The following is a 15348-nucleotide window of genomic DNA, read 5'->3' as shown; positions in this document are numbered from 1 at the left end:
TCTGCATCACGCTAAGAAAACAATTGGAGAATGCTGAAATAGGGTTTAGAACTAAAAAATGCTTTATTAAAACCTGAAGGGATAGTGGTCATACATCACCTTCAAGCAACAAACAGGGTTGGGTTTATTTATTTATTTATTTATTTATTTTTTAAATGATTGTTATTTGAGATCACTTAAAAGTTTGGTGAAATCAAATTGTTAAATAATAATAATAATAATTAGAAATTATGTCTATGTTTAGGTTTAATAGTGAAAGTAAGAGCATGCACGATGTGAAAAGAACTCAAGAGATCGGGACTGAACCACAGTATGGCTTTAATTTGCTAAGGTTCATGTGAAGATCTGGGGTTGCTTCTGTTGGTCAGGTCTAGCTTCAGCAATGTTATGTGCCCAAAAAGATAAGGTCCATAGACAACCTGAATATATTGAATGACCAGGGTTTTCCATCAATGAATTTTTTTTCTTCCTGATGGCATGGGCATATTCCAAGATGATGATGATGCCAGGATTCAATAGGGTTAAAGAGTAGTTCAGAGGTCATGAGACATCATCTTCACACATGGCTTGCCCAACACAGAGTCCAGACCTTAAACCTATTGAAAATCTTGAAGAGATCTTGTACAATATCTTGGAGAACAATTAATGAAACTCTGGAGGTGGTCCGACAAAATATTCACGTGTGGGCTTTTTTTTTTTTTTTGGGCTGGTCAGTGTACAATAACTGAGTGAAAAAGTACTGTAAACTAAAAAGCTTTGTATTACATCAATTCCATTGAAATGGAGCTATCAAATAGATGGGAACCAGTTTCCATAAAGCTCCCAAAGCATGTCAAATTTGTAGCACACACACACACACACACACACACACCCAAAAAGAAAAAGACAAAAGCAAAAAAGAAAATAACAGCTAAATATATCACTGTTGCTCGAAGGCTCATGGCGTACTGAGGTAATGAACGTTCTTCCCTGAAACCAGACAGGCCTCAGTTCTATGATGTGACATTTCTCACTGTGTACTGTAATGTTAAAGGATGACACAGTAGTGACACCATTTCCTTCTGTAATGATGCAAAACAGTACAAAAATAAAAAGATGATTTATGTGAATTTACTCACAAGGTCATTAACACCAACTCATCTTTAAATGCAATGAGAACCAACTAAAAAGCAGATGAATTAAAAAACAACAACAACACAAAGATAAATTAAATCACACAACGATGAGCACCAACAAATCACAAAAAAAAAAAAAAAAAAAAAAAACATGACTCTAAACCACACTACCATCACGATTATTTAAAAAAGCATCTTTTTAAAATATCATTCGATACGTGCTGGGAGAATTTTGATATATAACGTAGCTTGGCTACATGGAAATAATCTTACTGTGAATGAGACATTGATTTTGAGAAGGTTTGATTTGCTGTTGGAGAAACTGAACCCCACCAGACACTGATTACTCTGGAGACTGGAATTATTTGCTGTGTGTATACGGTATGTGGTTGCATCCAAGCGTGATGGAATCTAAATTATTACTGTAGAAGTTTTCTAAATGCAAAAGTAAAAGAACTTGTTTTTAGGTATATCCAGAGACAAAACTATACAATATGACTGAAAGTATAAAGGCTGCTCAAGTCAAACCGGGACTTTTGATTACTTATAAACTACACTAATGCATTCATCCCAGCGTTTCACTACTGCTTGGATACCATCAAGGCAGAACCTTTTTTTTTTCAGTACGCCGAAGCCATGATCAGACTCTCTGATTAACGTCTAAAACACTAGCCTCCCAGGAACTCCTTTAATTGCCCAATCATTTGGATTGAGGTTGGGGATGTGGCAATAACTCCCAGCTGAGTAACTGTAATGTGCAAGTACCATTCGTAAGTGATTGTGTGTAGAGTTCCCACAGACAGATGTGACTCTTACACAAGTTGGCGTTCCACTTGCGGACAGATCACAGGAATGACTGCAGTGGGCATCAAGCCACCTTGACCGGGATTGTCATTCACAAATACACAGCCTTCTTTAAAAGGTTTGCACCATTCAAAATGTCTCATGGTCTCATCACCGTACTGTGCTTGAAGAAAATATATTTACTTCTGCATTCTATATTTATCAACCTTTTTTTTACACCTTCATTAAAAAATTACAAATTTCAGTCCCGTTTTGACTTGAACGCCCCTCATATGGTACTGTATGTGGTCACCTGACCATCACATTTAAATTCAATATGTTTTTGTGTAAATCATCTGATCATAGTGGGTCTTAGTATTCGACAAATACAACTTTACATGAGCAACATACAGTATAGCTGTGCCATTATTATTTTTATTTTTAAGGTTTGATAAGTTGCAGTTCATAATCACCAGGCCTTGTTTATTTGATCATCGGCAGGTGTGCGAACCTCTATACAGTAAAAGCAGAAGTTTTGGCAGTTTGCTGGTCTGGAGTGTTCAGTTGTGTGTTAGCTCAATGCCAAGAGGGAAAGACATAAGCAGTTGTCGTAGAGAAGCAACTGGTGCTTTATATCGATCTGGAAAAGGTCATAAAACAACAGTTCAACAGTTGCTTCAACAAGATTATTCACAACCAATACATGTTTAAGACAGTTGCCAATCTTTCTAGGAGTGGACGTCCCAGCACATTCACCCCAAGGTCAGGACATGCAATGTTCAGAGGAAAAAACACAACAAGAGTTACATCTCAGACCCTCCAGGCCTCACTAAAAAATGTTAAGTTCATGACAGCACAAGTAGGAGAAGACTGAACAAGTACTGTATGGTTTGTTTGGAAGTGTTGCCAAGAGAAAGCCTACTAAGACCTACTACAATCAAATAACTTTCATTAAGTTTTTGCAGAAAAACATACAGAATTAAGAGAGAGTTACCAACTTCTACACATGTCTGTACAACTAAGTGTCTTTCACAAAATGTACAGTAGGAGGCACACAATTGTATAGGATGTCTTTGTATCTTGTACAATTACAACTTCCCTTCAGTGGAAAGTTGGTTAGAGTATGGAGCACAGACTTGTTCCAGAATCACAGTGCTCCTGTGCACAGACTGAGCTCCATGAAGACATAGTTTGCCAAGACTGGAGTGAATGAAATCCTCCACAGAGCGCTGAGCTCAACCCCAGTGAACACCTTTGGGATGAACTGGTCTCCGCAGGCAAAACCGGTGCCAGAACTCACTAATGTTCTTGTGGCTAAATAAGCAAATTCCCAGATCCAAACTCTGAAAACTGGTGGAAAGCCTTCACAGGATAGTGGATGCTGTTGAGGCAGCTAAGGGTTTTGGAATGAGATACAAGTCAATGGGGAAAAAAGGGCAAATAAGATGAAGTTCACCAAACTGCTGCTGGTCTTGCGTTTAATGCATAGGTTTCTTTTCTTTCATTCTTTGGTTTACTTTATCACTAACGCTTTTATATTTGTGTTGTTACTAGGGCAAATATATGCATATGTCAAAATACATATGGACATATGCATATAGGCATCATGCTTGATGAATTGCTTAACTGATTTAAATGTAATAATTGTAAACACTAGTTTAATGCATTTGCTGAGTTGCCAGACTAGTCCTTTGACAGCTGCAGGGTTGAATGTTGGGTGCCCATAAACAAGTCCTTTGCCATTTTATTACATACAAGTAATCGAATGATAATTTTAAATAGATTTAATAATAGTTATTTAAAAAACACAGATGGCCAAACCATGGTATGAGCGCTTCAGATAGGATCATTAAACACCATCTTTCATAATACTTTTCAATATTTTTCATAACACCCTGCATACACATTTATATTTTTATCAAATAAGAAACGCCTTTGCTAAATAAAATGTCATGCTTTTTTAATGCATGTAGAGTGAGTGAGTAACTCACTCTACATGCATAACTTCCGTCCTTAACTTTTTGAAATTCAAATCTTTTATCTTAATCGTCATTTAGATTAAACCTGGCCAATTTAGATTTCACATAAAAACACATAAACCTTAAAATGTGTACAGTAATATTCTAAAATACTAAATTATTAAGATACAGTATTGCAACATAAATTTGACATGGTTACAGACACTACAGATTTTGTGCTTTTTAAGCTTTTACCAAAAAACATATTTTATGCAGAGCATTGATGTCGCAAAGGAATTTTAATGGTATATGTGTTAACAATATTGTCTTATGGACACGTAAAATAAGGTGCGTGTGTGTCTTAATTTAAGCATTAAAATAAAACCTCTGTTGTTAGTAATTTTGGCGGACAATCCTTGATTTTTCAGTTGATTTGCAACAGTTTTTACAGGTCATATGCTTCTAGAAGCTAACACCAATTTCAGTATCAATACTTATGAACAATTTATGAATATTTTGCATTTTAAAGGATTATTGTTTAAAGTGAGACAATATAACGCTGAAAAACGGCCATTTGTGAGCACGTATAAAATCATCTCTCCAAAACGGCTGAAGTTAGCCACTTGACATCCTTAGGTAAGCAAGCTCGGTCACTTCCATGTTGCATAAACTTCAGAAGTAACTTCTTTGGCAACACACTTTTTTTTGTATTATTTGTATAACTTTAAAAAGTATACATATAAAAAGTTAGCACGTGTAGTCTAAACTTGTGAATGCTAGTAAGTTGCAAAGGTTACACTGACAAATGCTGAAAAAGTAATACCCATAAACCAAAAGCTTCTTTTTAAGGATACACCTCCATGTAACAAACTTTGCTTTTAGCCATTATCAAGGCTTGTACATCTTGACCTGAGCTCTTTTTAAGTGGGATCAGGAATGATGTAAGGAGAAGTGAGAAGATGAGAACGAAGCGTCTGTGCATCCTGAGCCAGAAGGACAGGACAGCTTAAAATCTTAAACAACATTCATCTTCGACTGTACTATCCTGGTTTACCTGAACACCCGCAGTGGTAGAGTAGACACAGTGACAGTGATTGGCAGAGCGACATTTTCCCATACCCACTGAGAGGGTTCGTACTGGGGCAAGGAAAGCAGACTAAAGGAACGCTGATTAAAATGTAGGCTTTATGCTAATAAGGAAGGCTCAATTAATGGCTTGAATCAGCTAGTGTTTATATAACAGTGGAATATAAAGAGCACAAGAGCTCCCGAGAGCTCGGGCTAAAAGTCGGCGTACTGTTCTACAGCTTCATCTAATTACAGTGCATTAAATGGGAAGGAGGTGAAATGGCATGAAGCAGAAGTAACATGTCCTGACCCTTAACAAATCTTTGTTTGTTGTTTTACAGGTTAACACACCTGCGTTAGAAAGCACTTAGCAAAATATAATATGTCTCTTTGAATTTGAACACCCATGCCTTTTTTGTTTCGGTAACGGTACAGTTTTTGGACCTTTACCTCATTCTCTTAACTTGTCCCTCTTATCTCGTCTAAAGTATAGTGGTTTTCTTCTAGGCTTAGAGAGTAAAGTGCTTTCAGTTGATCTGTGGGTCTCATTTTGCAAATTCACGGCAAAACGACCTTTATCTCTTGCCAGGAATTGGAACGTTCATATTTAATCCCTAAGATGAATTTGCAGCGTCACCTCTGACTTTGGTGTGCTCTGAAACCCCACGGTACTGCGGAGTCAGAAGGAGTGTAAGAGTCAGAGTCGGGTTAGAAAGTCGGACAGAAATAATTAAAAGCAAATGATTAAAGACGAATATTTCACGTCCTTCGCTCTATCTCTAAAAGGATGCTTTATAAAGGCTTAATGTACTTAAGGGCTTCTCTTAATGTTCTTTATATCTCAAAAGACAATAGAAGCAGCTAGTGTAGCCTGCTAAATCTATTTAGCTTAAAAAAATGTGTTACCCAAGACCTGACTGTGCAGTGCCATGTCCTGTCCTGCTAGAAAGTGACAGGTTTCCTGTATCTTGTACTAGAGTACTATGCATCTCTTATATGCATGTCTTCCCTGCCACTGTTGACACTTGTAAGCGTTCACTGTCCATTTTTTTTTCTCCTCTGACTTAGTCAGGGCTAAGCGATAGTATCAGTAAAGTCTAGAGACTGTTGTGCATGAAAATACCAGGAGATCTACAGTTACAGAAATACATCAAATGCACCAACTAATTTCAGGCTTATACTGTATGTTCTTGATTGTACACTATACATTGCACTTTTGTCTAATTAGATAATTGCTGGAAGGAGTAACTGTTTCTAAGGGTTTCTAATAAAGTGCTCATCAAGTGTACACATCCATACATCCATATATACACGTTTGTGTGGTGTATTTAAAACTGCATGTTTATTTTCATAATTGCACTTGTGACTATATTTAGTGAAGAAGAAAAAAACAACAACATAACAGCAACTCTTAATCATGTGTCACACTTTGACATTGCTATTAACTATAAACATTACCGTTAACATCCAGCATCCCGTCATGTGTCAGTCTTCATCAGCGCACTTAAACATAGTCTCCAAATCAAAGAACCGATCTCAAAAATAGCACTGGCTCAGCAGATGGTGGATCATATTAAGAGCTATTGCATATCATACTGTTACATCATACATATAGTGCGCTGTTAATCAGGGAAAAGTGAACAAGACCGGTAATTGTCACTCAGAGCTACATAATAGCAGGCATTCAAATGTTTAGAACAGGGAATCTTTATCGTCTTTAAATGTGTTCATTGTAGGTATTTGAGAATGTGTTTGGAGGAGGTGTTCGAGTCAAAACCTGGACTTGGTGATGAAATTTGTCGTGAATGAAGCCGTAAAACCGACTGATATTTACAGAAGCACAGTAAAACAAAACAAATAAAATGAAAAAAAAAAACAGCTTGGAGACAACTGCAGTCTTTACAGGACATGTCATGTACATTACTGGAAATCTACATACTGTGTGTATATATATATATATATATATATATATATATATATATATATATATGGTTGAAATGACAATAAAAGCCTACTTGACTTGACTTGACTAGACTTGACTAGAGAAGTTTCTGGGAGGCCAGCGTTTCAGACGTAAAGCACGCAGTCTGATCATGGCTGAGAAAACCTTCTACCTTGATGGTATCCAAGCCCTAATGAAACACTGGGATGAGTACACTACTGTAGCGAGAGATTATATATAGAGACTGAAAAAAAAATAGGGTTTTTACTCTTTTAACTGTGTTCTTCTGTGTTATTCTGCACCATCAAAAGTCCCGGTTTGACACGAACACTCCTTGTAAATTCAAATTTAAAAGTCACATACACGAATAAAATTTGAATTTATAAGGAGTGTTCGTGTCAACCTGAGACTTTTGTATTTTGTATAATTTTGTATTTTAGTGTGACTTTCTATTTTTGTAAGACAACGAGGACACAATCAAAATTAAGGTGAACCTGAATGTCAAGGTGTCTTACAGTATGACGGTTACTTTGGATTCGTTAGCAATAGAGAAAATGTTTTTATTAAATCAAATATGTGAAAGCAGCAACATGTTTAATTAACACCACTTACTATTATTATTATTATTTATTTATTTATTTTAGATTTTTTTTTAAGCGCTGGGGGATGTGTTTTGTGTCTGTGTACTGGTGTGGACATTACAGTGGACAAAAATAGACAAATCCATTACGCATCAGTGTGAAACTGAATTCTTAGAGAATCAAAAAAAAAAAAAAAAAAAGATGCCGATAAAAATAAATCCAAGCCTTTGGGACCATGGGTCAGTTCTACGAATTGGGTCTGGAAGTGGGGGTTGCTATCAGTAAACCCAGCCTGTTTGCAGAAGTAGGTGAGTGAGGCCAAGCAGCAAGATGTTATCATTACTTTCATAAGCCTTCACACTGACTTATAGGGTTGATATTAATCGTATTGCTCAAAGCTGGTCTTTCCGACTCCTTCGGACTCCCTCAGTTCCTCAGGGGCATCTTTACTCCCAAATCGGCAAGTTTATTAATGATTCAGGCACAGTGCTGAGGATTTTTTATATTTATATATATTTTTTCATTATATAATGACTTCAGCATGCCCATTCTTTATGGGATATTTTAGCTGTGCTGCAGCGCATGATAACATTGGCTTGAGGTGCATGCATTTACAAGAGCAAGGGACATAAAATAAGCTCTTCTAAGGAAATAGCTTTCCTGGTGATAAAACAAAACAAAACAAAAGACATAAAGAAATGACTATGATGATAAAAATTCAAAATATTGGTTTAGATTCAATTTGACATGCAACACAATGCCGAACTGAAAGGAAATGACGTTCAACCTCACAAAAACAAATAAATAATTAATAAAAAAAATTAAGGGTAAAATGTAAACCGTGTCATCAGAATAAACTACACTGAGCTAAACAAGCTTAAAGAAAGAATTCCTAAACTGTAATTTGGTCTTATAATGCGTAATGTGACATGGTGGTGATTTAGTGCTACTGCAAAAAAAAAAAAAAGTATTTTTTGCTACCAAAAAGACGGTGGGGACAGGCATGCATTTAAAGGGGTCATACCGTACCAATACCATTATGACATAATTTTTAGGTGCAATAGGTGGAATTTTATGTTAAGTCTTAGATGCTCTGGAAAAAAAGCATTAGACTGTGATGTCATTCAATGTAACATAACTGAACTAAAAGTTATTAACCACTTTTTGGCATAAGTTTAGGGCACCATCATGGCTGACACATTTGAGATATCTAAAAGCCTCAATGTATTGAGATCATATAGGCCCTGTTTGGTGGAGATCATATAAGTGCTCTAGGAGTAGGGACCCAAAATAACTGCCTTCCTGTTGAGTCGAGCCCATGACATGCAAAGCTGAAGTGGTTCATCTTAATGAGCTCTAAATGTGTACAGGGTTTAGCATGTACAGTATACTGTACATGCAAGTGTGTATGAGCCAAACAGCAAAATCTCTTGAGAGGTCCCCGTGCCACGCCCAGGGCCTTCTAATGGCAGCAGATTCCAACCTGTGAGCTGATTTTCATGAATTTCTGAGCATGTTATGATCCCCCCCAAAACCCCCAGGTGCTGAAAAAAACACTTAGAAAAACAAGAAGTCCCTTCACACACAATGACATCAGCACTTTTAGACATCAGCACTTTCAGACATAGTTTTTGAGACTTAATATGTTACATTTCAGCCTCCAAGACAGCTAACAAAACCAAATGTCAGGATTTTCACAACACGGCCATCAAATTTGGGTGTGTTTTTAAAAAGAACAAAAAAATGCTGGAATTTCAAGTTGTGCGTCTACTCAGACACAAAACCAGACTCATAAACAAGTCTGTTAAAATCGATATGCACTAATGATCCAACTAATGATCAGTATTGAATACTGTCTTATATTTAGTATAAACTTATTTTATACTGGTGCGGCACGGTGGCGTAGTGGTTAGCACTTTCACCTTGCATCTTTGGAATCCGGGTTCGATTCCTGCCTCGAGGTCTGTGTGCATGGAGTTTGCATGTTCTCCCCGTACTTAGTGGGTTTCCTCCGGGTACTCAGGTTTCCTCCCACAAAGACATGCAGATAAGCCTCACGGGTGTACCCAAATTGCCTGTAGTGTGTAAATGAGTGTGTGTGCTCTGCAATAGATTGGCACCCCATCCAGGTTGTACCCTGCCTCGTGCTCTAAATCTCCTGGGAAAGGCTCCAGGGCTCCTGGCGACCCTGTTTACAGGATAAAGCGGTCTAGACTATGAGTGAATATTGTATACTGTGCTTTATTTTAACACTTTGTAACTGATAACTTTGGGTAAAGTCCTAAAATCTATAAAATAGCATCATCATATTCTGCATTTTTCCCCCAGATAAAGCTGTGACTGTAATACAAGTCATTTATATTTTTTGCATGTTTAGGCAACTTCTCCCTTTAGTGAAAAAAAACTTCCAAGTTGTTCTCTATAAATTATTGTCCTCGAGCAAGGTGAATTTCTGTTTACAGAGTTTGCTGATATATGGCTGGGCTAGAGAATTTTAAATGCTTGTGTACATTGATCCTACCCGAGCACAAGATCTATCAGAATGTTTGACACATCGATGCCAACATTGTACACAGTGTCCTCTATCTGATCGACAACCTTCCTTTACGAGTCCCGGAAAATATGGAACTAAAAATACAGCTAAAATAACATTGATTCCTATATTGTCACCATGTTGTCACCTACAATATCCTGAGGTTTATAATGAAGCCAATTGTTACACTGGGGGCAAAAGAAAAAAAAAAAAAAAAAAAAACCCAGGCCTGTGTTGATCCAGTGCAAAGTGAATCTATGTCTTTAAGAGACTGTTTCTAGCAGGAATATACTGTAATATAATATATATACTCAGCAAAAAAAGAAACGTCCTCTGACTTTCAACTGTTTTTACTTTCAGTAAACTTAATGTGTAAATATTTGTATGAACACTAAAAAAGTCAACATCATAAGACATAAACTAAAAATGTTTCACAATGTGTCCCTGAATGAAGGGAGGCTCAAAATCAAAAGTACCAGTCAGTATCTGTGTGGCCACCAGCTGCTTGAAGTACTGCAGTACATCTCCTCCTCATGGACTGCCTATTGTGGACAGTCTGAGCACTGATGGAAGGATTGTGTGTTCCTGGTGTGACTCGGGCAGTTGTTGTGGCCATCCTGTACCTGTCACGCAGGTGTGATATTCGGATGTACCGATCCTGTGCAGGTGTTGTTACACGCGGTCTTCCACTGCGAGGATGATCAGCTGTCCTTCCTGTCTCCCTGTAGCGCTGTCTTAGGCGTCTCACAGTGCGGACATGGCAATTTATCGCCCTAGCCACATCAGCAGTCCTCATGCCTTCCTGCAGCATGCCTAATGCACATTCACGCAGATGAGCAGGGACCCTGGGCATCTTTCTTTGGGTGTTTTTCACAGTCGGTAGACAAGTCTCTTTAGTGTCCTGCGTTTTTAGAACTGTGACCTTAAATGCCTACTTTCTGTAAGCTGTTAAGGTCTTAACGACCATTCCACAGGTGCATGTTAATTAATTGATTATGGTTAATTGAACATGCAACATTGTTTAAACCCTTTACAATGAAGATCTGTAAAGTTATTTGGGTTTTTACAACATTATTGTTGAAATACACAGTCCTGAAAAAGGGACGTTTCTTTTTTTGCTGAGTATATAATTATAATTAAAAAATATTTTAACAAGACTGCAGGCTAAAACATCAGATAAGCAGCAACTCAGTTTAATCAAAGCAGTTCCAATTGAACCCACAGCCAGTAATCAACCAGTATAAGCCCTGCCATGCCTTAATAATAAAAAAAAAAGATATACTGATATACTGCCCGGGCAAAAAAGTCACCTTTTCAGGGGGGTCAAATTATTGTCCTGCAACTTCGACATCAACTTTGTGAAAGAAATGTGGTTAGAAGAAAAAGTAATCAAGAATCAGACATCACTTAAACACTTGGTGAAGTTGCATCATAGGAATATTATTTTTATTCATGATTAGGCATTTACTGCAAGCAGTCATTTTTGTATTTTAATTTTTTGCCCTGTAGTGTTAATAATAATTTGACACATTTGATTTCTGTTCTAACTGACATTCATAAACATAGCGAGTTACTTCCCCAGTTCGCTTTATCGATTTTATGGCTGATGCTTTTCAGAATGTCTAGTTTTTACCCAATTTAATGGCTCCATTCTTTGGAAATCAAAACATTTAAAAAAAAAACAAAAAAACAACAACAACTTTACCTTGTGTTATTGAACCTTTCAACAATTATATTTCTGGGCAAAAACAATGAAATGAGGCTTTTACTACGACATCTGTCGATACTAAATTCAATCAGCAAGCTTATTCTGAGAAGATAGCAACTGATAATCTACAGGGGGTCATTTTATTTCCCTGAAATCACACCACATCCTCAGACCCACTTCTAGCTCCTCTCTGGTCTAGACCTATTTTTACAAGATGACCAGATTTCATGAAATACGGTACAGAGAAATGATGCTTAAAACTGGCACAGTAGTGATGCTTCATACAATAAAGAAGAAGATGGGATGGATCACTGGCTTATATTCCCAAAATAAAAGAAATAAAAGAAATAAATAAAAAAAATCACACATACACTACATAACATGTTGAAAACGGTTTCTTTAACGGTTCCTTCTACAGGATTATGATGTCTATTAGTTGGACAGTGTAATCTGATCAGCTTTTATGGGAGTCTTTAGTGGGACAGCGGGCTGCTCATCAAGATCCAATAACAGTGATTATGAACTGCACCATTCATATCTTCCTTTGGCTTGGCAAGTAGTGCAGCTCCCAATTAAAGTGCATACACGGGTTACATTATATATGAGGTGATGTTAATCAAGCTGACAGGAAGGTAACTCACAGAGGATCCTTACCTTCGTAATAGATTTTGAAGCCATGGGCGCTTACGGCAAAGTCACTGGTGAGCCTCAGGGAGAAGACGGAGCCTGTGCTCGTGACTGGAGGTGGGATCTGAAAACCTGTTAACCTGTTAAGGGAAGCATAACAGACAACAGATATTTAGTTACACATTAATAATGGTAGGCTGACTAGCTTCAATGCTAATGGTATGATGGAGAAATTTTAAGTTTAGAGGGCGAAAAAATAAAGAAAATAAATCACAGTATGAACACTTTGTTCTTTTCTTGTGTCTGGAAACTAAAATGAGTTGAAATGGAGTCGGTTATTCTCGACTGGCACAACACTTCAAGTGTTCGAGTGTAAAGATCAAGGGTATGGTCTGAAATCTGCCCCACTGAGACCCAATAAAAGCCCATAATCTGCTCAAATAGTCTGTCTCCTTAGAGAAGGACTTGAAAACTTCAAAATGCCAAAAGTAGGAAAGAGATGTCTGTGTGAAGGAGGACAAGGATACGATTGGTGGAGCTGCAGAGCCCGTGCGGGAAAAGAAGATGAGGATTAAGCGTGCAACAATGTGTTTATGGCACTACAGGAAAGCGGTTTCCTCATGAAATGCATTGCAATGCCTTCATGTCCAAAGGTTTGATACAACACCAAATCCAAATTACAGGCTTAACCGAGGCTTCAGGTGCATGCTAGCGTCTTCTTTAAACTGCCACAATAACAATAAAATCTATACTGTACCATTCATCTGTTTAGAAACCCCTGTAGCCCAACTAGGGACGGTACAGTAGATGCCAATGGTGACTATTGTATACCGTTGTATTCATACTCATCTTTAGGTGGGACCTCTGGCCAACATTTACATGTGCATACATACACTACAGCCAGTTTGGGAACGCCAATTAGTCTAATTTGCATGTTTTTGGAAAACCACCAAACTCCAATAAATCGAACCCGGATCCAGGAGGTGCAAGGTGGCAGTGCAAACCACTAAGCCACCAAAATCTATACAATTATATACAATACAGTAAAAAAAAAAAATTGTGAAGGAGGCTTAACGTGTAGATTGCTCTTCAGACAGAACTGATAGTATCCACAGTATATCATGGATTTCAGTTAAATTTATTATAACTTATGTATAAAAAGCAAGTATATTGTGTGTGTATATATACTGTATACTTGCTTAATTTTTACTGGATATTACCATAATAATGCTTTGTAAAAATGTCAGCTAGTATTCATTGTACTCTTTCACTCACTCATCTTCTACTGTATACTGTTTTATCCTGTATTCAGGGTCACCTGGGTGGAGCCTATCCCAGGAGGCTTAGGGCACAAGGCAGTGTACACCCTGGACAGGGTGCCAATCCATCGCAGGGCGCACACACACATACATTCACACACCACGGGCAATCTGGGAACGCCAATTAGCCTTACCCGCATATCTTTGTGGGAGGAAACCAGAGTACCCGGACGAAACCCATCAAGCACGGAGAGAACATGCAAACTCCATGCGCACAGAGACGGGAATTGAGCCTGGCCGGGAAACGAACCTGGACCATCTAGGTGCAAGGTGACCGTGCTAACCAATACACCACCGCGCCACCGTATTTATTGTACTGCATATTGCAATTCATGAGGCTCAGCTGAGGTCAAGTAAACAATCTTTATATGCAATAATCAACAGAAAGTCAGGCTAGAATCTGTCAACATGTTTATAGACGTTATAGAAAGTCATGTTAGCTCATAGCTTTTTTTGTTTTTTTAAGCAAAATGGACATTTTGGACACCCAGGTGAAATGGATTGCTTTCGGGTATGCTAATTTTTTACTGTATCTGAATTAAATATAAATGAAACATAATAACCATCCTCATGCAAAATATCTTAAAGACACGAAACAGATTCCCTTTAATGTTCCTGACCTTTAAACTGTCACACATTTTAAAGAACTTGCAAGATTTTATTTATAAATTTTTAAAAAATGGAAGTCATTTCTAAATTTCCTCATTTTTTTTTTTTATTCTCATTAAGTCAAAAGGTCACAAATAAGTTATTTTTTAAACATTCACGTAATACATCTTTAACCTGATGTTTGTTTTAATTATTTATTGGGACTAATGACATTCAGGCTTTGTAGGAATTTTTAATGATTTTTTTGTTATAAAGATTGTTTTATCTGATTACTAATGCATTGGGGTGTAAATGGACTAATCATCATTTAAACTTTGTGCAGCTTGCGCTGGTCTAAGGACATGTCTAATATCTGGTAATTAAAATCTATTTGCTTCCTTTGGCTAACTCTTCTCCGAACAGCTTCCATCAACACCCTCGCACTTCTCACTTCTTCCTACTACTGTACACCTCATCCCTCTACTTGGATAACTGCCACCTACATCTTCTGCCCAGACTGCTGTCTATTTTTAAGATGCTTTGTATGATGTTTAATGCCTAATTATATAGTCATGAGACGGTTTACCATGTTTATTAACAATAACACAATTGTATTCATGTAAGCTATAAATTCTTTACCATAAAACAGACAATTTTTACGTAGGCTGTCTCGACTATTGAGATAGAACAAAAGAAATCTAACTAAGCGGATGATTAAATTGATGAATGTTCAACGTTTAAGTTGATATGCTTGTAGAACAAATAGATATCATGATATCATAGTGTTTGCAAAAATGTAGAAATTGAAGGTTTAACGCAAGTGTCATAGTAAAAATAGTCCTGCTAGATTCTATTTTCCACGGCTGGTAGTGTTGAGGGAAGATTCCAAGCCATTGACCATACTGTACAATGCCTTGCAAAAGTATTCACACCCCTTGAACTTTTCCACATTTTCTTACATTACAACCATAAATGTGAATTTATGTTATTGGGATTTTATGTGATGGACATAATTTTGAATTGGAATTGGAAAATGATGGTTTTACTTTTTTTTTTTTAAACAAATAAAAATCCAAAAAGTGCAGCGCTCATTTGTATTCAGCCCCCTTTACTCTGATACCCCAAA

At 37.2% G+C, this 15348-nt stretch overlaps 1 protein-coding gene across 1 annotated transcript in view; it reads right to left on the bottom strand.

The window, feature by feature from the left end:
- The window catches only part of csmd3b (CUB and Sushi multiple domains 3b), a 553034-nt gene that overhangs the window by 416197 nt on the left and 121489 nt on the right, over positions 1-15348 (bottom strand). The window contains exon 3 of the mRNA XM_053491539.1: positions 12343-12455. Within this exon, the coding sequence (XP_053347514.1) occupies positions 12343-12455 (113 nt within the window). The remainder of the gene's footprint in view (positions 1-12342; positions 12456-15348) is intronic.

The sequence above is a fragment of the Clarias gariepinus genome, chromosome 3, assembly GCF_024256425.1.
Source record: "Clarias gariepinus isolate MV-2021 ecotype Netherlands chromosome 3, CGAR_prim_01v2, whole genome shotgun sequence".
In the NCBI taxonomy this organism is placed as follows: Eukaryota; Metazoa; Chordata; class Actinopteri; order Siluriformes; family Clariidae; genus Clarias; species Clarias gariepinus.
Note: the sequence above shows the minus strand (reverse complement) of the source record. Positions and strands in the feature narration are given on the sequence as shown.